Genomic DNA, 23,485 nt, shown 5'->3' with positions numbered 1-23,485 from the left:
TAATACCTCTCCTGTCTCACCCTCTTTTTTGCTCTCCTTCTAGGACTCTGATGACAAATGTTTAAGTTTTTATATCCCTGAGGTTCTGGGGCCTTTTGCTTTACAGTCTGTTTTCTCTCTCCTTCAGACTGAATAGTTTCTCTTGTTTAATCTTCATTTCCACCGTTTTCCCCATTCTGCTATTGAGCCCATCCAGAGGTTTTTTTTTTTTTTTTTTTTAAAGCAGAGATGTTTATTACTCATAGGTCCTGGAGGAAGTACACAGCTTGCCTCAAGGAGCCACATAAGGAGGTCAAGGCAGAGTGTAGACAGAGGTAGGACCACAGCACATGCCTTTCTTAGAGTACATAGATGGAGTGCGTTGGGGTGCCCACTGCTTTGGGATGCTGTCTAGATCCAGAGGTTTTTTAATCTTCCACTTTTCTGCTGAGCCTTTCTTTGGCGGGGGGACTCAAGCCTGTTCGTCATGCTTGTTTCTGAAGCATTTTTGTGATGGTGGCTTTAAAATCCTTGTCAGAGGTTTCCAACATCTGTGTCATCCTGTTTTTGTTATCTGTTGTCTTTTCTTACACATTTTGAGATCTTCTTGGTAGCTGCCAGGATGCGTGATTTTCACTGTGTACCCTGGGTATGTTTTTTTTTTTTTTTTAAGATTATTTATTTATTTATTTATTTGACAGAGATCACAAGTAGGCAGGGGGGGGAAGCAGGCTTCCCGCTGAGCAGAGGACCTGATGTGGGGCTCGATCCCAGGACCCTGAGATCATGACCTGAGCCAAAGGCAGAGGATTTAACCCACTGAGCCACCCAGGCGCCCCTACCCTGGGTATTTTAAGTATTAGGAGACTCCAGAGCTTAACTAGATCTTTTGGTTTAGCAGGCCTCCCCTGAGAGCACACCAGTAGGGGTGGGGGGGTGCCACCTTGCTACTGTTGGTTGAGGGTAAAGATTCAGTTTCCTTAGCCTGCTTGCTTCAACACTGGGAGGGGTGCCTTGTTCCTGTTTCCTGCACAGTACTGGTACTATGGTGAGTTGGGGGAGAGAAGTGGCAGGAGACTGCTGGAGAGCAGGGAAAGTTCCAGCCTCCCACTCAGCCAGCCACCTTGGACACCATCCCCACAGGGAGGGTGGCCTCATTACTGCTTAGGCGGAGGTGAGGGTCTGTCATCCTTCGGTTCCTGGCCTCCAATTACACTGTTTGGGTGGAGAGGGGTAGGGGGCACTACACCAGGCAGGTAAGAAAGTCCTGGTTCCCGTATGGTCTATAGAGGGGGGTCCCTTACATCTGGGTAAAGGTGTGGGCCCCCACTCAGCCTTGGCTGGTGGGTGCAGGCCTGTGCTTCTTCCTGTGGTGTTTGGCTGGAGCATGGCAGGGGTGTTATAAACATTTTCGGCCCTGCCAGGTTGCCCCTCTCTTGGTCTTCTGGCCAGAGAGAGCAGATTTCCTGGGGGCCTTTTGTTGGTTCTCCTTGGCATTTCTAGCTTGTCAGCATGTGCTTCCGTCCAATTCTACAGTTCCTGTACCTGTGTGTACTTGCTCTTCACTTCATAGTCTAATTCATTTGATTTATAAATAATGTCCAGGATTTCTAGCTGTACTTAGAGGGAGGAGTAGAGAGAAGTGTTCCTACCTATCTTGGTCCAGAATCAGAACGTACCTATGTCATTTTTTTTTTTTTTAAGATTGATTTATTTGACACAGAGAGCACAAGTAGGCAGAGCGGGAGGGAGAGGGAGAAGCAGGCTCCCCACTGAGCAGGGAGCCCAATGCGGGGCTCAATCCCAGGACCCTGGGATCATGACCTGAGCCGAAGGCAGATGCTTAACCGAGCCACCCAAGAGCCCCCCTCCCCATGTAATTTTAAATGATCTAGGGACATAAAGCAAATAAAAAGATATTTTAATGATCTTATTTGACCCAAGTATCTAAAATGTTGTTTCAGCATACAGTCCAAATTTTTAAAAAGGTTTTGTTTCTGTTTCTGCTTCTGTTTTTTTAAGATTGTGTTTATTTGTCAGAGTGCAAGAGCGTGAGCAGAGGGAGCAGCAGGCAGAGGGAGAAGCATGCTCCCTGCTGAGCAAGGAGCCTAATGCGGGACTCGATCCCGAGCCGAAGGCAAACACTTAACCAACTGAGACACCCAGGCGCCCTGAAATTTTCAAAATTTTTGAGCTATTTCACATTTTTTTTCCCTAAGCCTTTGCAATCAGTGTATATTTAACCCAGTATACCCCAAATGCTACTTGAGCATGTAATCCTACATCTCAGTATGATTAGTGAGCTATTTTGTATCCTCTTTTTTTTCCATTCTGAGTCTTCGCGACCTCTGTGTATTTAATACCCAGCACATGTCTGAGTATTAGCTTGGCTTAGACGGATTTCAGATACCCAAGCCACATGTGGCTGGGTGGCCGCCGTGGTTGGCAGTGCATCTCTAGGTGCAGCATTTGTTCATTTTTCCCAAGTTGGCACATGTGCGTGCTTCCATCTCTCCCTCCCTCGCCCCTCGTTCTCTTCTCTCACTGGCACTCTCCCTACTGCACACGAACTTAGTTTTGGTTGAACCCTTTGATGGTAAGTTGCTGACAAGTGTGTGCACCCTCCAGTCATTGCTTTGCTTGTGAGGACAGTTTCCTCTCTCTTTCATAACCGTAGCTGTGCCTCTCTTCCCAGATTCCCCAGTTTAGAGGACCACAGGCTCTGGGACCAGTCCCCACTGCTGTTGGGGTGAGCATAGCTATAGACAAGATCTCTGTGGCGATCCTCAACATGGAAGAACCTGTAAGTTCCAGTTTGGCTGCCCGCTTTCCAGTGGGCTCTGGGTGGCCTTTCATTTTAGAGTCCCGTTTGTGGAGCCTTGGATGTGGCAATGGACTGAGGCTTTGGGAGGTTATCTTGGTCATAATAGACAAGTCTAGGACTTGGCGTCGCCCTTACATAGAAGTCCTTAGCCTCTCACTGGGGGACCTCAGACAGCTCATCTGTCTTTGCCTGGCCTCGCTCACCTCGTCTTTGATGCACCCTTTAAATGTGAAGTGAAACTGTTGGCAGAGGCCTCTCAAAACCCCTTGTTCGGAAATCCAGCTGTGCTCTACGGAGCTATAAATGGTTCTTTATCCTTTTATTTCAGACAAGAGCAGTTTTCTCAGAGGAAAAGGGTATCTTCCTGATGGCTTAGGATAGCTGAAGTCTAAAAAGACTAACATAAGAGGTTTCTGTCATTTTTTCTATGATGATGTTGACGATGTCATTTTGAAGCCCAGACTTCTGTCGCTTACAAGATTTCGAGCTGCCTGTCTTCACATGAGTGCTGCCTCCCTCCTGGTGCCGGTCCCACCTACAGGCCCACAGTCTCGCTCCTCTAAATGTCACCACTCTCTTTCTGATCCAGGTTACAATCAGCTCTTGTGACCTCCTGATCGTAAGTGTTGGCCAGATGTCCATGTCCCGGGCCATCAACCTCACCCAGAAGCTCTGGTCCGCAGGAATCACAGCACAAATCATGTATGACTGGTCACAGGTAATGAGACACAGAGTGCCCCTGAATGGAGTGGGTACAGTCCCGGCTGCAGTGACAGGTGGGCCTCTGCAGCCTTAGAATAGGGTTCCCTCAGACTCGACTACTTCCTGTGTTAGTTTCTGATTGTTACAGGAGCAAAAGACCACAGCCTCAGTGGTTTAAAACAATACGTGCTGGTTGTCTTGCATTTCTGGTGTTCAGAAGTCTGCTACTGGTCCCGCTGGGCTCCAGTCAGGGTGTCTGCCAGAGCCAGTTCCTTCTGAAGGCCTGAGGGGCAGAATCCATTTCCTTGCCTTTTCCAGTTCCCAGAGGCCTCCAGCATCCCTCTGTTCATAGGCCCTTCCTCCACCCTCACACTCAGCAGTGTGGCATCTTCTTTCCTCTCTGACCTCGGTTTTTGTCTTTCCACCTCTGACCCTCCTGTCTCCTCTCACAAGGATCCTTGAGATTACACTGATCCCAACCAGATGATCCACATCATCTCCCTGTCTCAAGATCCGTAACTCAGAGTTCCTTTGACCATAGAAGCAAACATAGAGGTTCCAGGGATGAGGCTGGGATGTCTTTGCAGGGCTAGTATCTAGGCTTGTACACTTCCCAAAGGCATTTCATGTTGAGCCTCTGTGGGTGGCGGCCTCTCCTCAGACCTCCCATAGCAGCCTCCTCTGCGGATGGAAGTGAGGAAAGCAGCAGCCGTGAACCCACCTGTCCTTCAGAAAGGTGGGGAGGGTTTGGGGAGACTGTCTCCCCTGCCACCAGCAGATCACAGAAGGGCATACATTCCAGTTCACTCATACTCAGGCGCCCCAGAGCAGGAAGAGCCTCCTAGGGAAATAGAACCTTCCCCTGCCCCCCTTCTCCTTCCATATCACCTACCAAGAGGTTTCAGAAGCTGCTGCTGTCCGTCTTTGTGTGTGGGTTAGAGAAAACCTCCTGGCACCAGCATGCTGGGCAAAGATTTTCAGTCATTTGACAGAACAGCATCCTCTTTCATTGGTGTCCTTGTTTCATAAATTGTTAGAGCAGTGTTCTTCCAGAAACCGTGACTTCAGTCCTGCCCAGCAGCAGACATCTCTGCTCCTCTGCTTGGTGGCTTGATGCTTCACTTGAACTTTACACTGCCCACTGTTCATGTTTTCTTGGCTTTCCTCAAAGGCCTTCTCGTTGTATGTGTGTATACCCTACAATTTCTGGCACCTTCCACCAAGATTTGAAGGTTGTGTTTTTTTAGGTTTTATTTATTTATTTGAGGGAGAGAGAGTTGGAGAGCACGAGAGTGGGGAGGGTCAGAGGGAGAAGCAGACTCTCCACTGAGCAGGGAGCCCCATATGGGACTCGATCCTGGGACTCTGAGATCATAACCTGAGCTGAAGGCAGTCGCCCAACCAACTGAGCCACCCAGGTGCCCAGAAGATTTTGAAAACCTGTTACTGTGTCCCACGCGCTTTGATTGTCCATGGTCCCTGAGGACAGTAGTGAAAGTAAGAAAAACAAGGTCTTATTAAACCTCCTTTGAAGTCTTACTCTTCTGGCTTAATACTTACAGCTCCTACAGTCAGCATGTTTAGTAAGTGACTTTGAAAATACAGATGGACACCATGTTTTCAGTCTCCTTAATTATTTGAAGCTGCTCTAGGCATTCTGTGTTTACCTCACATGCTGTGTTTGTTTCAGTCCCAAGAGGAACTACAGGAATACTGCAGACACCACGAAATCACGTGCGTGGCCCTCGTCTCAGATAAAGGAGGAAGCTATGTCAAGGTACAGACCCAAGGAAATCTTTCACAGTTCAGCAGACAGCTTTCCCAAACTGTGTATTGACTGTGGAGCACCCAGCTTCCCACTGTCCCCTGGCTTGGGTAGAAATCCATTCTTACATTTGGTGGGCCTGTTCTTGGAGAAAGGCTATAGAGTAAGAGAGAATCTGAATCAGAACACTTGCCTTCAAGCTTAAAAAATAAAAAATAGTGGCAGTAGGTTTTTCCTGCCTTTCTCCCTCTGTTCCCTTTCTCCATCTAAGAAAATGAGAATAATAACTATCCTGATACCTGGTGGCTGGCATATCCTGTGGCTGTTTCCTAACCAGTTTTACTCTGTTGCATTTAACTTATGAAAGCTCATAAATATACCACCTTCTCACCTTTATTTCTATTTTTAAGGAAAAAAATCAACTTATTTTTCCCCTTTTATGTCTTTGGCAGGTTTTAATATCTGGGTAATGTTGGCCTCATAAATGAGTTGGACAGTGTTCTCTCCTCTTCCATTCTCTGAAGGATTCTGTGTACAGTTGGTATTATTTCATCCTCCACTGTTTGGTCAGACTCACCAGGGGCCACAGGGGCCTAGACAGAGACATTCAGGTTGTCTCTTTCTGAGTAAGTGAGTTTAGGTAATTGGTGTCTTCCCTAGAAAGTTTCTACTTCATCTAAATTTTCAAATATTCTCTTTAACCATCTATAGGGTCTGTAATGATAATCCCCTCTTTCATTCCTGATAATTGGTAATTTATGTCTCCCATCCTCCCCCTTTTTTCACTTCACTAGGCTGGCTAGAAGTTTATCGATGCTATTTGTCTTGTCAGAAAACCGGTGTTTGATGTCATTGGTTTTTCTGGGGTGTTTTTTTGTTGTTCATTTGTTTTCCATTTCACTGATTTCCATTTGTCTTCGTTCTGCTAATTTTGGATTTAGTTTATTCCTTTTCTGGTTTCTTCAGATAGAACTGGATTAAACACAGCCCGTAGGCCAAATCTGGTACACAGCCTATTTTTGTATGGCCTATGACCTACAATTATTTTTTACATTCTTTGTTTAAAAAAAATAAAAAAAAAAGTGACAGTGTATGGCCTGCAAAGCCTAAGATAGTATCTGAGCCTTTACAGGAAAAAAAAAAAAGGCACCTGGCATGGATTACTGAGTTTAGACTTTACTTTTCTATGTATAAACATTTAACGCTGTAAATTTCACTCTAAGTACTGCGTAAGTTGTATCCCACACATTTGTGTATGTAGAGCCTTCATTTTCATTTAGTTCAGAATAACTTTCTAGTTTCTTTGATTTCTTCTTTGAAAGGTTATTTAGAAGTCTGTGGTTTAATTTCCAAATATTTGGGTATTTTCCAGTTATCTTTCTTTGATAATTTCTTTCTTATTTTTTTATTTAAATTCAGTTAACATATATAACCTTCAATGTATTATTAGTTTCAGAGGTAGAGAGGGTCAGAGCTTCATCAAGTCATGTAATACCCTGTGCTCATTACATCATCTTTAATAATTTCTCATGATTTAATTCCTTTGTGATCAAAGAACATACTCTGATTTCGGTTCTTTTAATTTTACTGAGCTGTGATTTAAAGTAAAAAATAATTGTCTATTACTGTGAATGTTTCATGTGCACTTGAGAAGAATGTATTTTGCATTGTTAGGAGGAGTGTTTGATAAATACCAGTTAGGTCACATTAGATCATGGTGTTGCCAAAGCTGTCTGTATCTTTCCTAAGCATTTTGTCTACTTGATCAGTTAGTTAGTTACTGAGAGAGGAGTGTCAAAATCTCTGGCTATCATTGTAGATTTATCTGTTTCTCCTTTTAGTTCTATCAGTTTTGCTTCGTGCATTTTGAAGCTCTGTTATTTGGTGAATACACATTTAGAATTTTATACCTGTTTGATGAATTGACCTCTTTGTTGTTATGAAATGTTCTTCTTTATTTCTTTTTAAAGATTTTATTTATTTATTTGACAGAGAGAGAGATCACAAGCAGGCAGAGTCAGGCAGAGTGGGGGAAGCAAGCTCTCTGCTGAGCTGAGAGCCTGATGTGGGGCTCGATCCCAGGATGCTGAGATCATGACCTGAGCCGAAAGCAGAGGCTTAACCCACTGAGCCATCCAGGCGCCCTGAAATGTTTTTCTTTATCCCTGATAATATTTCTTGTTCTCTGAGGTCTTTCAATTGGTGTTTGCATGTCATGTGAAAGTGGGTTCTTAGAGACACTCAGTATTTTCTGGTTTTGCTTTTTTGATCTACCCAGACAGTCCCCCTCTTTTAGACCATTTATATGTAATGCAGTTATTGCAATGGCTGGGTTTAGGTCTACCATTTTACTATTTGTTTTCTAATTATTCCATCTGTTCTTTTTTCCATTTTCTTTTCACACCTTCTTTTTAGATCTCTACTATCGGTTTGCTAACCATTACTCCTGTTTTTGGTGAAATTTTTTGGTGACTTCTTAGGGTTTACAGTATACACTTTTAACTTAATACGTTCCACCTTCAAAATACAATATATGTGTTTTACATACAGTGTAAGAACCTTACAACAGAATACTTCCATTTCCCTTCTCTCATTCTTTGTGCTATTGTTGCACATAACATAGTGGATGTTAAAACTCCACAATACATTATTTTTATTTCAGCTTTAATTAGTTATTTTTTTAAAGAGGTTTTTAAAGTAAGGGGGGAAATGTCCTTTATATTTGCCATCTCTGGAACTGTTGATTCCTTTGTTGAGGCAGATATCATTCTGATTTCGTTTTACTTCTGCCTGAAGAATTTCCTTTAATATTTCTAGTCTGTGCAGGTCTGCTGGTCATGAGTTTTCTCAGTGGTTATTGGTCTGAGAAAGTCTTCATTTTACCTTTTTTTTTTTTTTTTAAGATTTATTTATTTTAGGGATGCCTGGATGGCTCAGTTGGTTAAGCACCTGCCTTTGGCTCGGGTCATGATCCCGGGGTCTTGGGATTGAGCCCTCTATTGGGCTCCCTCTCTGCCTGTTGCTCCCCATGCTTGTGCTCTCTCTCTCTCTGACAAATAAATAAAATCTTTTTTAAAAAAATCATTTATTTTAGAGAGTGAGCAAGCAGGAGGAGGGACTGAGGGAAAGGGAGAGAATCTCAAGCAACTGCTGACTGTGGAGCCCCACACAAAGCTCAATCCCCAACCCTGAGATCATGACCTGAGCCAAAACCAAGAGTCAATGCCCAGCCAACCCTTGCAAATATCTTTTGAAAGATATTTTTGCTAGATATAAAATTCAGGATTTACATTTTTTCTTTTTGCATGTTGAAGATGTGTTTTATTGTCTTCTGACATGATGATAGTTTCTGTTAAAAGTCTGGTTTGATACTCTATATGATCTTCCTTTATTTTCTGGCACCTTCTAAGATTTTCTTCTGTCATTGATTTTCTACAATTTGAATATGATATACTTCAATGTGGTATTCTCTATATTTAAATACCTGGTATTCATAGCTAGTACTTCTTTGAACAGTAGACTCATAGTTTTCATAAAGTTTCGAAATTCTTCAGGAGCGCCTGTTGGCTCAGTTGGTTAAGCATCTGCCTTGGGCTCAGGTTATGATCCCAGGGTCCCAGGATCAAGTCCCACATCAGGCTCCCCACCGTCAGGCTCCCTTCTCGGTGGGGAGCCTGAATCTCCCTCTGCCTTTCCCCCTGCTTGTGCTCTTTCTCTCTGTGTCAGATAAATACATTTTTAAATTTTTAGAAAAATTTCAGACATTATTTCTTCAAGTATTTTTCTGTTCCTTCTTTTCCTTGTAGGACTCTTAAAATTTAGAATAGTCATTTTAGGGGCACTTAGCTGGCTCAATCAGTAGAGCATGTGACTTTTGATCTTGGGATTGTGAGTGTAAGCCCCATGTTGAGTGTAGAGACACTTAAAATCTTCCCCAAAAATAGTTGTTTTAAGGTGCTTGCCTACTAATTCCATCATTTCTGACACTTCTCAGTCTGTTTCTATCATTTCTTCAGGTTATGAGTCATATTTTCATACCACTTTGCATGCCAGTAAATTTTTTTTAAGATTTTATTTATTTATTTGATAGAGAAAGAGAGAATAAGCAGGGGGAGCTGCATGCAGAGGGAGAGGAAAGGGAGAAGCAGATTCCCCACTGAGCTGGGAGCCTGACACAGAGCTAGATCCCAGGACCCTGGAATCATGACCTGAATCAAAGGCAGATGCTTAACTGACTGAGCCACCCAAACCCTCCTGCCAGTAATTTCTGATTGGTTGTTAGACATTCCTGGATGCTAGGTTTTATGTCCCTATAAATACTGTTGGGCTTTATTCTGGGGTGTAGTTAAAATTCTTGAATTGCTTGATGTTTTCCAGGCTTCATTTTATACATTGTTAGGGCAGATCCAGGGCAACTGTTGGTCTAAGCCTGAGTTAGCCCCATTGTTACAAAGCAATACCCTTAGGAGGATTCTGTCTGTGTATTCTGAGGTCTTCTACCCTGATAAGAGTAACAACTCTTCCCAGCCCTATGAATTCCAGAAATTACTCTGCCTACTCATTTCTGATGGTTGTTGCCCCAGTCTCAGAGAGTTTTCTTTCACTAATGCCCAGATCAGTTCTCTGGCAAGAATTGAGGGACTGCTCCGCAGAGCTTCAGAAATTGTTCTTTCTCTGAGTGTGGAGCACTCTTCTCTTCAGTCCTCTGCCTTACAATCTCTAGCCGTCTGGGTCTACCTAAACTGTCTCCCCACCTGGGCAAGGCTCCGGGTCTTTTTGGGTTCCATGTTCCTGTGCTGCAGTCTGCAGGCTTCTTCATCACAGTAAAGGGGCACGGATACGGCACTCACTTTTTTTCCCTTCTCTTGAAAGATAGTTCTCACGGCTTGTTATCTAAGGTCTGAGAAACCATTGTTTTATGTGTTTTGTCTGACTTTCTAATTGTTTAAGGAAGGCAATTCTTGTAGTAGTTATTCCTTTAAGATTTGGAAGTCCCCACTATTAGTCTGCTTATTAGTCATAAAATCGTAAATGACCCTAAGAACTACTGATCAGGCCTCTTCCAGAGCAGTGATTGCCATCAAGCCTCTGCTGGGTAATTTGTGCCAGAACACACTGCTATAATGATTAGCGAATTTTAAAAACTTAACTCAGTCTCCTTCCCAAAATTTATACTCTGTGGTCTTAATTCTTCTCCTTCTGGAGTAGTCAGCATAGTAAGTCTAATTTTTCATCCTCTCAGCTATCTTCAAATAAATTGTAGGAGACCACTGCCGTGTCTCTCTGCCCTCTTTCTGGTTCAGACATTCTGGTTATTTAAGCCATTCCTCTTAACATGATTTCCCAACTTCTTGACCCTCCTAGTTAACCTCCTCTGGACATTCCTTGTCAATGTCTGTCTTCAAATGTGGCACTAGAATTCTGCAGAGAATTCTAGCAGATTCTGACTAAATGAGAATGCTCTCTGACCCCTCGACCCAGATACTGTATTTCTCCTCATACAGCTTACTACTTAACTCTTAGCAACCATGTGGCTCTTTGGCTTGTACTGAACTTAGCAACTAAAACCCATTGGCCCTTTCACAATTACCACATGTCTGGCTGACCAACTACAATGAGGGCTTTAATTATAGGACTTCATATTTATCTCCGTTAAATGTGATCTTGTTCATTCTAGCACATTGTTTCATCCAGTCTCTCTTTTGAATCTTGTGTCATCTTCATACTTGAAGGGCAAGACATCAGTTCATTCATCCAGTCAGCAAGTGCATTTTAAGTGTTCACAGTGTGGGAGGGATACAATTTAAGATCCTAAAGGATACAGGGACACTAAAGCGTCAGGCCCTGCTGTCAAGGATCCTATAATCTGGTAGGAAACATAACACAATCATTCATGATTATGAGTTAGAAAATGCTAAATGCCATGAGAGTCCTACAGTGCAAGTTCTCTGAGGGTTTAACAGTCTGGGAGATTTCCTCAGAGGTAGCAGGGAAGTCTTCAGGGTGGAGGTGGGGTTTATGGAGAACCCTCGTGAATGGGCAGAATAGAGATAGGTGCTGATAGGAACTTTTAGGCAGAAGGAATGGCAAAGGTAGTGGTAATTCTTCGAATAGCCTGTTCCGAAGTCAAGAGGGAGGCCAATAGAAAACTACTGTAGGAATTACCCTGAGTTAAGTCTATTCTGGGTGCAAAGAAGGATACTTCAGCAGGAGAGAATGGTTTTAGCTAGCTCCTAGAGAACAAACTGCCAACCGAGGAATTTGGACTTTACGTAGCAGCGAGTGGGGAGCCAGAATGTGTTTTGGACAGAAGGGGACATCAGAGTGCTATGTGAGGAAAATTAATATGCAGGGGTGGTGTGTAGCATGGAACGGAGTGAGAGGAAAATAGAGTGGGAAGAATATAAGGCTGCTTGAAGCCAAGATTGAGTGCTGGCCATGGAGTGAAGATGAAAGAACAGATACCATAGAAGTGGATGATAGCACTTGAATTTGGAATGGAGAAGGGGGAGTACTCTGGAAACCGGTGACTGGCCATGGGATGTTTAAGGAGAAAATAATGTGGAAGAATTAAATGAAATAGGAGCTGGTTAGTCTTGGCCTTTTAAAAAATCCAATCATTAGTGATAAGCTTTTCTTCTCTATACCAGAGTTTCTCAACAGCCACAGTGACATTTGGGGCCAGATAATTGTGGGGGCTGCTGTCCTAGGCACTATAAGAAGTTGAGCAGCACCCCAGGCCTCTACCCATGAGATGCTGGTAACACCCCCTATAGCTATCACAACAAGAAAGCTCTCCAAACATTGCCAAATGCCCTGTGATGAGCAAAATTGCCCCTGGTTAGAACCACCAACCTGAAATGTTGACTTAGTTTTGTACTCTGATTCAGCCTGTTGGCTTCAGAAATTGATGGTTCTGTTTTATTCTTTTTAAGGTTAAATCTTTTGAGAAGGAAAGGCAAACAGAGAAACATGTGCAGGAGTCTGATCTTATAGACCACGTTTTGCAGAAACTCAGAACTAAAGTCAGTGATGAAAGAACTATCAGGTAACAAACGCCCAGAAAACCAGCTGTGACTACCTGTAGAACTTCTGTACCTTTATCTTAAACATCAGTTTGATCCTTTTGGGAAAAAAGATACATCAAAATAACTTTTTTTTTTTTTTTAAGATTTTTATTTGTTTATCTGACAGAGAGAGATCACAAGTAGGCAGAGAGGCAGGCAGAGAGAGAGGAGGAAGCAGGCTTCCCGCCGAGCAGAGAGCCCGATGTGGGACTCGATCCCAGGACCCTGAGATCATGACCCGAGCCGAAGGCAGCGGCTTAACCCACTGAGCCACCCAGGCGCCCCTCAAAATAACTTTTAATGCATCATTCTGTTGCTTTTGAATAGCTCAGCAGTTTAAATACGTAACCCCTGCATAAGACTAATCATAGTTTCAGGGTTTGTTCTTCATAGCATATCAGAATCTTTTATCAGTTTGAAAGGCCCAAGGGGCCAAAATTATCCTATTTGGCTTTTTAATCAGTTCATTTTGGTAGTGTTATGTCAAAGTATTTGAAAGACCTAATATATCCTGGGAGAACGTCATATACTCAAGATGAAAATAGAAATTGTTTCAACTCTCTGGATAGGAATTTAACAGAGTTAAAATTGCTTTAAAACTAAAAATTAAAAAGAAATGCCCAATAATTCTACTTTTAGGAATTTATAGTAAAAATTATTCCATGAGGGTACATACAAAGATGCCTAGCGAGACATTGTTTAATAACAGTTTCAATTTCTTTGGTCTCAGAACCACTTTATACCCTTACCAATTATTTGAGGACACCAAAGAACTTTGTTTATATGGGTTATATCTATCAGTAATTTTTTAGAAATTAAAACATTTTTAAAAATACTTATTTGAAAATAACAGTAAACTCGAGGCACCTGGGTAGCTCAAGTCAGTTACGTGTTGGCCTTCAGCTCCAGTCATGATCTTGGGGTCCTGGAATCCAGCCTGTCCTGCTCAGTGGGGAATCTGCTTCTTCCTCTCCCTCTGCCCCTCCCCCCCCATATGTGTTCTCTCTCTCACACACACAAATAAGTTAAAAATCTTTAAGAAAATAAAATAAATCCATTTTCGGGCACCTGGGTGGCTCAGTGGGTTAAGCCGCTGCCTTAGGCTCAGGTCATGGTCTCAGGGTCCTGGGATCGAGTCCCGCATCGGGCTCTCTGCTTGGCAGGGAGCCTGCTTCCTCCTCTCTCTCTCTCTCTGCCTGCCTCTCTGCCTACTTGTGATCTCTCTCTCTCTCTCTCTGTCAAATAAATAAATAATCTTTTTAATAGATAAATAAATAAATAAATCCAGTTTCCAAAACAAAAATGTTGGAAGAGTGACAATTTGACATTTTACAAATAATGCATTGTTCTACATTTTTGTAATTTCCTTAACACTTCAGTAGAAAAAAACTAGATTGTCACTATCTGCGTCTGCATTCAGTCTGCTTTACTATCATCCATCATACAGTCTCTGGAAAATTCCATAACACATTTGTGAAAGGATGACCCAAAAAAGGTAGAGGTTTGGAAGAGGCTTTTTAAATCTGTAAAAAAAGATAAATAACGGGGCGCCTGGGTGGCTCAGTGGGTTAAGCCGCTGCCTTCGGCTCAGGTCATGATCCCAGAGTCCTGGGATCGAGTCCCGCATCGGGCTCTCTGCTGAGCAGAGAGCCTGCTTTCCTCTCTCTCTTTCTCTCTCTGCCTACTTGTGATCTCTCTCTGTCAAATAAATAAATAAAATCTTTAAAAAAAAAATAAATAAATAAATAACATTTTATATTATGGTGAAAATTGTTTTGACCTTGCAGACCTGTGCAAGGACCTCAGGAACTTCAGAGCTCCCTAGACAACACTTGGAGAATCTCTAACAGTATTATAACACTGATGGGTAGAAAATTGTTTGGATTATAGTAAATACAATGAAATGGTGTATGGCCTTTAAAAAACATGATTCTAGGGCGCCTGGGTGGCTCAGTGGGTTAAGCCGCTGCCTTCGGCTCAGGTCATGATCTCAGGGTCCTGGGATCGAGTCCCGCATCGGGCTCTCTGCTCTGCAGGGAGCCTGCTTCCTCCTCTCTCTCTCTCTGCCTGCCTCTCTGGCTACTTGTAATCTCTCTCTGTCAAATAAATAAATAAAATCTTTAAAAAAAAAAAAAAAAAAAAACATGATTCTAGGGGTGCCTGGCTGGCTCTATCACTAGCGCATGTAGCTCTTGATCTCAGGGTCATGAGTTCAAGGGCCACATTGGGTGTAGAATTTACTTTAAAAAAAAAAAAAGATTCTTACATAGCTGAATTTATTATTGAAATCTGTCCACAGGTAAGATAAATAATCCTGGTTTTTTCAACCAAAATACATAGCCTACTGTCTGGAATGATATATCAGATTTTTTAAAAGATTTTTATTTATTTGAGAGAGAGCACAGAGAGAGAGTGAGAGGGAGAAGCAGACTCCCCACTGAGCAGAGAACCCGATGCGGGGCTTGTTCCCAGGACCCTGGGATCATGACCTGAGCTGAAGGCAGATGCTTAACTGACTAAGCCACCCAGGTGCCCACCCCCCATTTTTAACTATTTTTAACCAGAAATAACTATAGTTCTGGTTAGTGGGATTACAAGGGATCTTAATTTTCTTTAAATTTCTATAATTTTCTATAAATGTACAACTTTTAAAAATGTATTTGCTTTATATTTTTATACTATATATGCTTATTTACTATTTACATAATTTTTATATATGCTTATAATCAACAATACTTTTATTTTGCTTGTATCAATGATTCTTAATCGGGGGACATTTGGCACTGTTTGCAGGTATTTTGGGTAGTTAGAACTGGGGGTGCTACTAGTATCTAGTAGAGACCAGGGATACTGCTAATCATCCTATAGTGCACATGAGTGACCCCCCCCAATACCCCCACCCAAAAATTATCTGGCCCCAAATGCCATAGTGCCAACATGAAAAACCTTGGCTTATATAAAATAAACGTTCTTACTTTCTTCTCCCTCCCTCACCCCAGGCTCCTTCCCATCTGCACCTAGCCTGAATAAATTCACTGTCAGGCTTTTTCTGAGGAAATAAAATGTTCTAGAAGTAACAGGTATTAGGATTACTGACCTCCAAAAAAGGTAGAGGTTTAGAAGAGAAAACATAAAATACTCAACTAAATTAATAGTACAAACATTATTAAGACACTTAAAAGGCCCAGATGGGATTCAGTTTTAGCAGGGAAAAGTTTAAGATCTCTCTTCCATGTGCATGATTACTTCCCTGTTTTCCCAAGATAGAGTGCTATTGTGTCTCTCAAAGGCTGTAAGCTAATTCAATCTTTAAAGAAATATCCATTCACAGCTTTTGAAAGAATCTCCAGTTACTAAATGTTCTCTTGTGGGTGATCACCAAGGTTGCTGCCATAATAAAGGTGGGGCATGCCAATGCTAATATTTCCTTGTATTGTGAGCAGAGCGGAAAGAACACCCATTATAGTTCATTGAAATTAGCCTCTTATGTTGAGCTAGCATTTCAAACATAGCTGAATAAATCCAAATGTTGTCTTTGGGCATTTAATTTGAAATGACATCCTTTGTAATTCTTAATGGCTCCTGACCAAAAGCATAATTAAGTTCAAATTTTATTTCTCCCACTAATAACCAATATTTAATTTCTACATTGAATAGGAAAAAATGGCTCACTTTAAGTTATCTTGTGTTGCTCTACTGACTGTTTTCTAATTGTTTTTTTTTTTTTTTTTTTTGCTTGTTTTTAGAGAAGCTTCTGATAATCTTGCAGTGCAAAATCTGAAGGGGTCCTTTTCTAATGCTTCAGGTATTGACTAATTATAATCTAAACATAATAATGCTGTGTGTGTGTGTGTGTGTGTGTGTGTGTTTGCTGCTCTAACTCCTTGTTGCATCAGAAATATATCTTTAAAGTAACAGATACAATTAATTGTACCAAATGGAATTTCTCTCTATGCTTTAAAACTCACATCCTAGATAGAAGAGGACTAGGAGTTTAGTGATTACTCTAATTGCAGTACAGCTCTGTCTTCCTGCCTTATTTTCACAACCGGTTTAATCTCCCTTTGACTCAGTTTACTATACAAATTAAATGTGGTTAATTTTCCTGGGAATTTTCCCCACACATAAGATTGAAAGCCAAGAGGAAACAGTGGTGATAGTTAAGTCTTTAGTTTCATCACATCTGCTAGTCTTACTGAAAAAGAAATGTCCCAGTTATGTCCACAGGAAGACATATTTGTCTTTTAACAAAGAACTGGATCTTTTTGGTTTGTTAGCACTGACTTTCTGCCACTGTTAGATTTCAAATACTTTGAGGAATTTAAAGTATTAGAGTTTGAGAGATAGTAAGTTTTATTTTATTTTATTTTATTTTTGCTTTAGGTTCATGAGGTTTGGGGGACTTGTATAGAATCCCTACGTCTTTGTCATTTTCTGCTCCCACTCCTACCTGAGAGAAGGCTGGGAATCTTGACAGAAGCACTGAAACTGCTGGGGGTTAGGGTTCTGGGTTCCTCCAGGTCACGAGCAGCTAGTTGCAGAGATGGAAAACAAAGCCTAGATAGAAATCTAGCCCATAGAATCACACTAGGGTGGTATTCCTCTATCTCTGCCATCTCTGTGGTGTGTTACAGAAAGTGGGACCAGATAAGACCATAAATTTGGCAACTCTGTTTCAGGTTTGTTTGAAATCCATGGAGCTGCAGTTGTCCCCATTGTGAGTGTGATAGCCCCAGAGAAGCTGTCAGCCAGCACTCGGAGGCGATATGAAACTCAGGTACATATACTTTCCTCAGCTTTCTAATGTAAACTACAAAGGAGGAAGAAAACTGGAAAGGACGATAAGAAATGGTTTCCTGGAAAGAGTTTTCTTCGCACTTCCTTAACTTGGTAGCTTCTGAAAATTTCATCAACAAGGCATCTCTCTGGTGTTAGGATTCTGCTCCATTTGTCCTCCCGAAGAGGCATCCATGTACATTATAGGCACCTACGAGTATCGTCACTAGAAGCACTGTCAGAATTACTTGATCTAAACAAAGACTTTGTGATTTGGATCTAATGACAGATGGGGTTGCTTTGTTTCTGTTCTAAGTAACAGAGCAGGGATGCCTGGCTGGCTCAGTTGGTTGAGTGTCTGCCTTCGGCCCAGATCCAGATCCTGGGGTAGAGTCCCACATTGGGCTGCTTGCTTAGGAGGGAGGCTGTTTCTCTCTCTGCCCATTGCTCCCCCCGCTTGTGCACTCTTTCTGACAAATATATAAGTAAATAAAATATTTATTGGGAAAAAAAAAAAAGGAAGTAACAAAGCAGAAGAGATATTCCAAGACTTTAAGCAGGTTTCTCACTGCATACATGTTTTTGGTATTTGCTATCTGCCTGATTCTGTGTGAAATGCTGCATAAAATTTAAAAGACATGGCATGACCCCAATCCTCAAAGAGTTTGTAACCTTAGAAGCACAGGCATTATATACTTAGAGAACAACAAAAGAGAAGTAACAGAATGCTGAATTAGAAACACTGAAAGTGAGTGTTGGACATGGAAACATTGTAGAGATGGGTGTCTGCTTGGAAGGTAGATGAAGGCTTCCTGGAGCAGGGAATCCCTGAAGTATTTAAATAGGTGGGGAGGACAGATAGGGCAGTCCTCCGGTTAATGAGCTAAGTCAGGAGACTGGCCTCACTTGGGAAGTGGGTACTAGAGAGCAGTCATTATTTAGAAATATGATTAGAGGGGCACTTGGGTGGCTCAGTTAAGTTTTCTGACTCTTGATTTCAGGTCAAGTCATGATCTAAGCATTGTGAGATCAAGCCCCAAGTCGGGCACCATGCTCACAGTGGAGTCTCCTTCTCTTTCTTTCAGCCTCTCTGCTTGCTCATACTCGTTCTCTCATACTTTTTTTAATTAACATATAATGTATTATTTGCCCCAGGGGTACAGGTCTGTGGACCATCAGGCTTACACATTTCACAGCACTCACCATAGTCCATACCCTCCCCAATGTCCATAACCCAGCTGCCCTATCCCTGCCTTCCATATCCCCCTAGCAACCCTCACTTTAAGAGTCTCTTATGGTTTGTCTTCAAATAAAAAAATCTTTAAAAAAAAATGACTAGATCAAAATAGAAAAGATTAAGTTCCCTCACTTTTATATCGCACTCTTAGCTGTTTCTCAGTGTAGTGGACCGGCAACTCATTTTCACATCTTTGTTCTATGCTCATACCCTACCATATTTCAGTTCCATGTCCTTATTGCTATCATCTTCCCCTTTTTCCAAATTTAGCTTAATACCCAAATCCCCTTACTTCCACATGCAGTTTCAATGCCCTGAGCTTCTAGGGGTCATTTCAAAGTTATAAAGAAATAAGTAAGTGGATTATTATCAAAACAGGCTTTAGGGGGTGCCTGGGGGGCTCAGTTGTTAAACAGCTGCCTTTGGCTCAGGTCATGATCCCAGGGTCCTGGGATAGAGCCCTGCATTGGGCTCCCTGCTGGGCAGGAAGCCTGCCTTCTCTCTCTACCACTCCTCCCTGCTTGTGTTCCTTCTCTTGCTGTCAATTACAAATCTAAAAAAAAAAAAAAAAAAACTATAAAATCTCAGTTGTCCCGAGATCCAGATAGGCTGGGCATTCATCTTTCCAAGTCCGTAGATAATCTTTGGAAGCCCCGCTAGGCCTTAGTTTGTTCCTCGTGGTTGTTTACTACAATAGGAAATAAAATGGCAAGAACAATGATTTGTGTTGACAGGCTCTGAATTCTGACATGTCTTCTTGTTTAGGTACAAACACGACTTCAGACCTCCCTTGCCAACTTACATCAGAAAAGCAGTGAAATTGAAATTTTGGCTGTAAGTTGCTCTAACGTTTTGAAAGCTGCCTGTGTCCCTGTCATCAAAGTAATTTCTCAGAGGTCAGGGCATTTTTGCTCCCCACGCACAGTTTGGGGATGCAGGCCTTTCATCACTGATGTGAACCGCATGTAATCTAAATCTGTAAAAACTGGGGAGAAAATGGAAGGTTTTGTGTTTGTCCTGTATTCTTCATCTGGAAGATGGGGGTGCAGGGGAAGTAAAAACAAGAATCACGATTTTTCTAAAATGTTTCAGACCTTTGCCTTTATTAACACACGGAGTATAGGCAGCAGCATGAAGCCTTTGGGGTGTACTGTGAGGACTGGGGGTATCTGTTAGCCAGTGCTGACATCTTACTACTCAATGGTTGATTTATATGTGCTTGATTTGATACAGCACAGTAGCATCCCAGATTATGTAAGCCTGATTCATGTTGCTCCATCCAAAGTGACACCATTGTGACAAGTCAGTATGTGCTGCCTAGGGTCCCCTGACAGATGACATTTTTGTGTATTAACAGGTGGATCTTCCCAAAGAAACAATCTTACAGTTTTTATCATTAGAGGTAAGCAAGATGAATTCTTGTGCATTGTGGCCTTTAAAACTCCGAAGCTTTGCTATTATTTTGCCAAAACAGCTGAAAATGGCATTACTGGGCGCCTGGGTGGCTCATGGATTAAAGCCTCTGCCTTCGGCTCAGGTCATGATCCCAGGGTCCTTGGATCGAGCCCCGCATCAGGCTCTCTGCTCAGCAGGGAGCCTGCTGCCCTTTCTCTCTCTCTCTGCCTCTCTGCCTACTTGTGATGTCTGTCTTTAAAATAAATAAATAAAATCTTAAGAAAGAAAGAAAATGGCATTACTTTCTTAGTGATACTAGATATTTTTTGAGCAGTTCCAGAAATTTACTTAACATTGTTCCTTTTATGTGACATAGATATTACTAAACAACTAAATCAGATTTTGAGAGAATCATAATTTTCTAGTGACTTAAATTTTAGAGATTAACATCTTACACATTTACTTTGTGTCAGGCTCTGGCAGGCCTTACTCTAAGCATTTTTCAAATATTAATTCATTTAACCATAACAAGCTCAAGAAGTAGGTACTGTTATCCCCATTACATAAACAAACAGAAGCAGAAGGATTTTACATTTTATGGAGAATGGAAGAAGAGATATTAAGTATCTTGTTCAAGGTTAACCTACTAGTAATGCTAACAGAGCCAAGATTTGAACTTAGGCTATGGGAATCTATATTCCTAACCACCATACAATGCTGCCTCAGACCTTCATTTCAACTAGGGAAGGATATATAGAACTAGAACTACATGGAAGATATTTTTGTAAAAATTAAGTTAGGTCATTATATATATTTAAAACTTTTATGGGTAGCACAGAAAACAAATAATCCAATTTAAAAATGGGCAGAATACATGGACGTTCTTCCAAAGAATAAATACAGATGGCCAACAGACAGATGTAAAGATGTTCAACATCTTTACATCAGGGAGATACAAACTAAAACTACAGTGGGATATCTCTTCATATATGTTAGAATGGCTAAAATTAACAAGGCAAGAAACAACAAGTGTTGGAGAGGATGTGGAGAAATAGGAACCCTAATGCAGTTGGTAGGAATACAAACTGGAAAGTTAAAAATGGGGCGCCTAGGTGGCTCAGTCCGTTAAGCATCTGCCTTCAGCTCAGGTCATAGCCCTGAGACTGAGCCCTGCATCAGGATCCCTGCTCAATGGGGAGCCTGCTTCTCCTGGTCCCTCTGCCTGCTGCTCCCCCTGTGTGTGCTCCCCGCCTCCGTCAAATAAAATCTTAAAAAAAAGAAAGTTAAAAATGGAGCTACTCTGCAATCCAGTAAATGCAATACTAGGTTTTTATCCAAAAAATACAAAACACTAATTCAAAGAGATACATGCACCCCTATGTTTATAGCAGCTTTATTTACAATAGCCTAATTACAGAAGCAGCCGAATGTCTACCGATAAATGAATGATAAAGATGTGGGGGGATGGGTGGGTGTGTGTGTGTGCGCGCGCACAGAACATAATGGAAAATTCAGCCATTAAAAAAAAAAAAATGAAATCGTGCCATTTGCAACAAAATGGATAAAGCGAGAGAGCAGAATGCTAAGTGGAATAAACCAGAGAAAGACAAATATCAAATGATTCCCCTTTTATGTGGATTTTAAGAAACAAAGAAAATGAGCAAAGAAAAAAAGACAAACCAAGAAACACTCTTAATTATAGAGACTAAACTCTATAATTTAGAGGGGGGGATGGGTAAAATAGGTGATGGGGATTAAGGAGTACACTTCTCATGATGAATATGGAGTAATGTACAAAACTGTTGAATCACTCTATTGTACAGCTGAAACTAATGATACTGTATGTTAACCATAATGGATTTAAGAAGTTTTTAGTGGGTAACCTTCTTATCAAATAGCCTAGTAACTTTAAAAAATCTGAGTAAGTATTCTTAATAGCAAAGATAATGAATTACAATCACAGCTATAGATGATTTTTTTTAATATCCTATTAAATACCTTTTTTGCTTATCTGGAGCATTTAGTCAGATTTGCTCCAGAACTGACATTTCATACACCTTCTGATGTCATCTTATAAATGGGCATATATGCCACTGTGCTTGCAATTACTACTTTATGATCCACTCAGATGGAGGTGCACAGAGGTGGTACTTCCGTTTTCCACAAAATAAATGGGCAGAAATAACTGGTCTAAAGATACAGTAGCACACTGTGGCTGAAGCAATGAGCTAATTGGGATCCAATAAGGAATCCTGTAAAGAAAATTGATGCTTCAAAGGAAGAACCCCAGCAGTCGCCCCACTGGTTCTGTCTATAACTGGTATTTTTTTCAGTACACTTAAAGGGGGAATGGCAGTGGCATTTCGTCAGTGACCCAGGAAAAGCCAGTTAATAAACGTTAGTAGCTGTATTAAGTCTTATCTATTTTTCCTAGTGGGATGCTGATGAACAGGCATTTAACACAACTGTGAAGCAGCTGCTGTCACGCCTGCCAAAGCAGAGATACCTCAAATTAGTCTGTGATGAAATTTATAACATCAAAGTGGAAAAAAAGTAAGTTATTGCTAAGGTATTACAGGTTTCAGTATGGGTTAAAACTCAAGGGATTTAAAGTGACACATTTTATTGTCTTGTTGAGGGTTGATGGCTGATAAATCATTGTTAGAACTGCACCTGATAATCAGTAAATCTTGTTCAGGACTGCAATCACAGTCACAATTTGTCAATAACAAAACACAGTACTGCCAGGAGTAGCTGTCCCAATTACAATTTTCATCACCCAGGCAACTTCTAGCAGTGTCTACATTAAAGGGAACTGCTGTGACTGCTTTGCTGTAGGTCCTCACGTGGGAATGCCAGTCATTCATGTTACCATCTGCTTAAAAGGCAACAAGAAAACCTGTGAAGTGTTTTATGTAGGGCCTTACATACAGACCCATGCCACTCAAAGCTTCTGTAACATATCATTTTTTTAATCACTAGCCTTCCATCTTTTTTTTAAACAAAACTTACAGTTAAGTGTTCTAAAAAATTTTAAGTTTGTTCTTCATCCATTATATTGATCCTACCTTTTCTCTTTTACAGGGTATCTGTATTATTCCTGTACAGCTACAGAGACGACTACTACCGAATCTTATTTTAATCCTAAAGAATGGTCATTATCTTGTTCTAAGACAGGAGCTTATCCTATGAAATGTTGTACACTCATTGTAATTTTAACTTTACATTGTAAGAAGCTGCCCTACAAAGTTGAGCTTTGTAAGTTTTTCATATGTAATATATAAATTTATCTTTTTTAATATAATAAATGCTTTCATATACCTGCTGCTTTTGAGTTGCAGATCTGTTAACACTGAAGGCTTTGTGGCACTAGAACACAAAATAGCCCTGTTTTTTCCCCTTAATTCTAATGACTAAGGAAGTGCCCAAGCCACCCCCAATAAATCAACCCCAAAGGTCCAAATCAAGACACACAGTAATTAAAGCAGCAAAAAGTAGTAGTGAAGAGAATTTTAAAGTAGCAAGAAAAAACAGTTACTACAGGGAAACCCTGTAAGGCTATCAGCTAATATCTCAGCAGAAACTTTCAGCAGAAAGGAGTGCCATGATAAATTCAAATGGCTGAAAGAAAAAAGCCTGCAGCCAAAAATAATCTATCCAGCAAACCTAACACTCAGAAGAGAAGAGATACAGAGTTTCTCAGACAAATAAAAGTTAAAGAAACTCATGACCACTAAATC

At 41.2% G+C, this 23,485-nt stretch overlaps 1 protein-coding gene across 3 annotated transcripts in view; it reads left to right on the top strand.

The window, feature by feature from the left end:
* Positions 1 to 23,070, top strand: part of EIF2AK4 (eukaryotic translation initiation factor 2 alpha kinase 4) — a 114,583-nt gene extending 91,513 nt beyond the window's left edge. For all 3 annotated transcript variants that reach the window (XM_044231478.1, XM_044231477.1, XM_044231479.1), the window contains 10 exons: positions 2,675 to 2,782; positions 3,393 to 3,521; positions 5,196 to 5,282; positions 12,206 to 12,318; positions 16,084 to 16,142; positions 17,017 to 17,114; positions 19,116 to 19,184; positions 19,708 to 19,752; positions 22,180 to 22,298; positions 22,830 to 23,070. In XM_044231478.1, coding sequence (XP_044087413.1) covers positions 2,675 to 2,782; positions 3,393 to 3,521; positions 5,196 to 5,282; positions 12,206 to 12,318; positions 16,084 to 16,142; positions 17,017 to 17,114; positions 19,116 to 19,184; positions 19,708 to 19,752; positions 22,180 to 22,298; positions 22,830 to 22,887 — 885 coding nt within the window. In that variant the 3' untranslated portion in view covers positions 22,888 to 23,070. The remainder of the gene's footprint in view (positions 1 to 2,674; positions 2,783 to 3,392; positions 3,522 to 5,195; positions 5,283 to 12,205; positions 12,319 to 16,083; positions 16,143 to 17,016; positions 17,115 to 19,115; positions 19,185 to 19,707; positions 19,753 to 22,179; positions 22,299 to 22,829) is intronic.
* The last annotated feature ends 415 nt before the right edge of the window (positions 23,071 to 23,485 follow it).

This window comes from Neovison vison, chromosome 13, assembly GCF_020171115.1.
Source record: "Neovison vison isolate M4711 chromosome 13, ASM_NN_V1, whole genome shotgun sequence".
Classification (NCBI taxonomy): domain Eukaryota; kingdom Metazoa; phylum Chordata; class Mammalia; order Carnivora; family Mustelidae; genus Neogale; species Neogale vison.
This window is presented reverse-complemented; position numbering and strand designations above follow the sequence as displayed.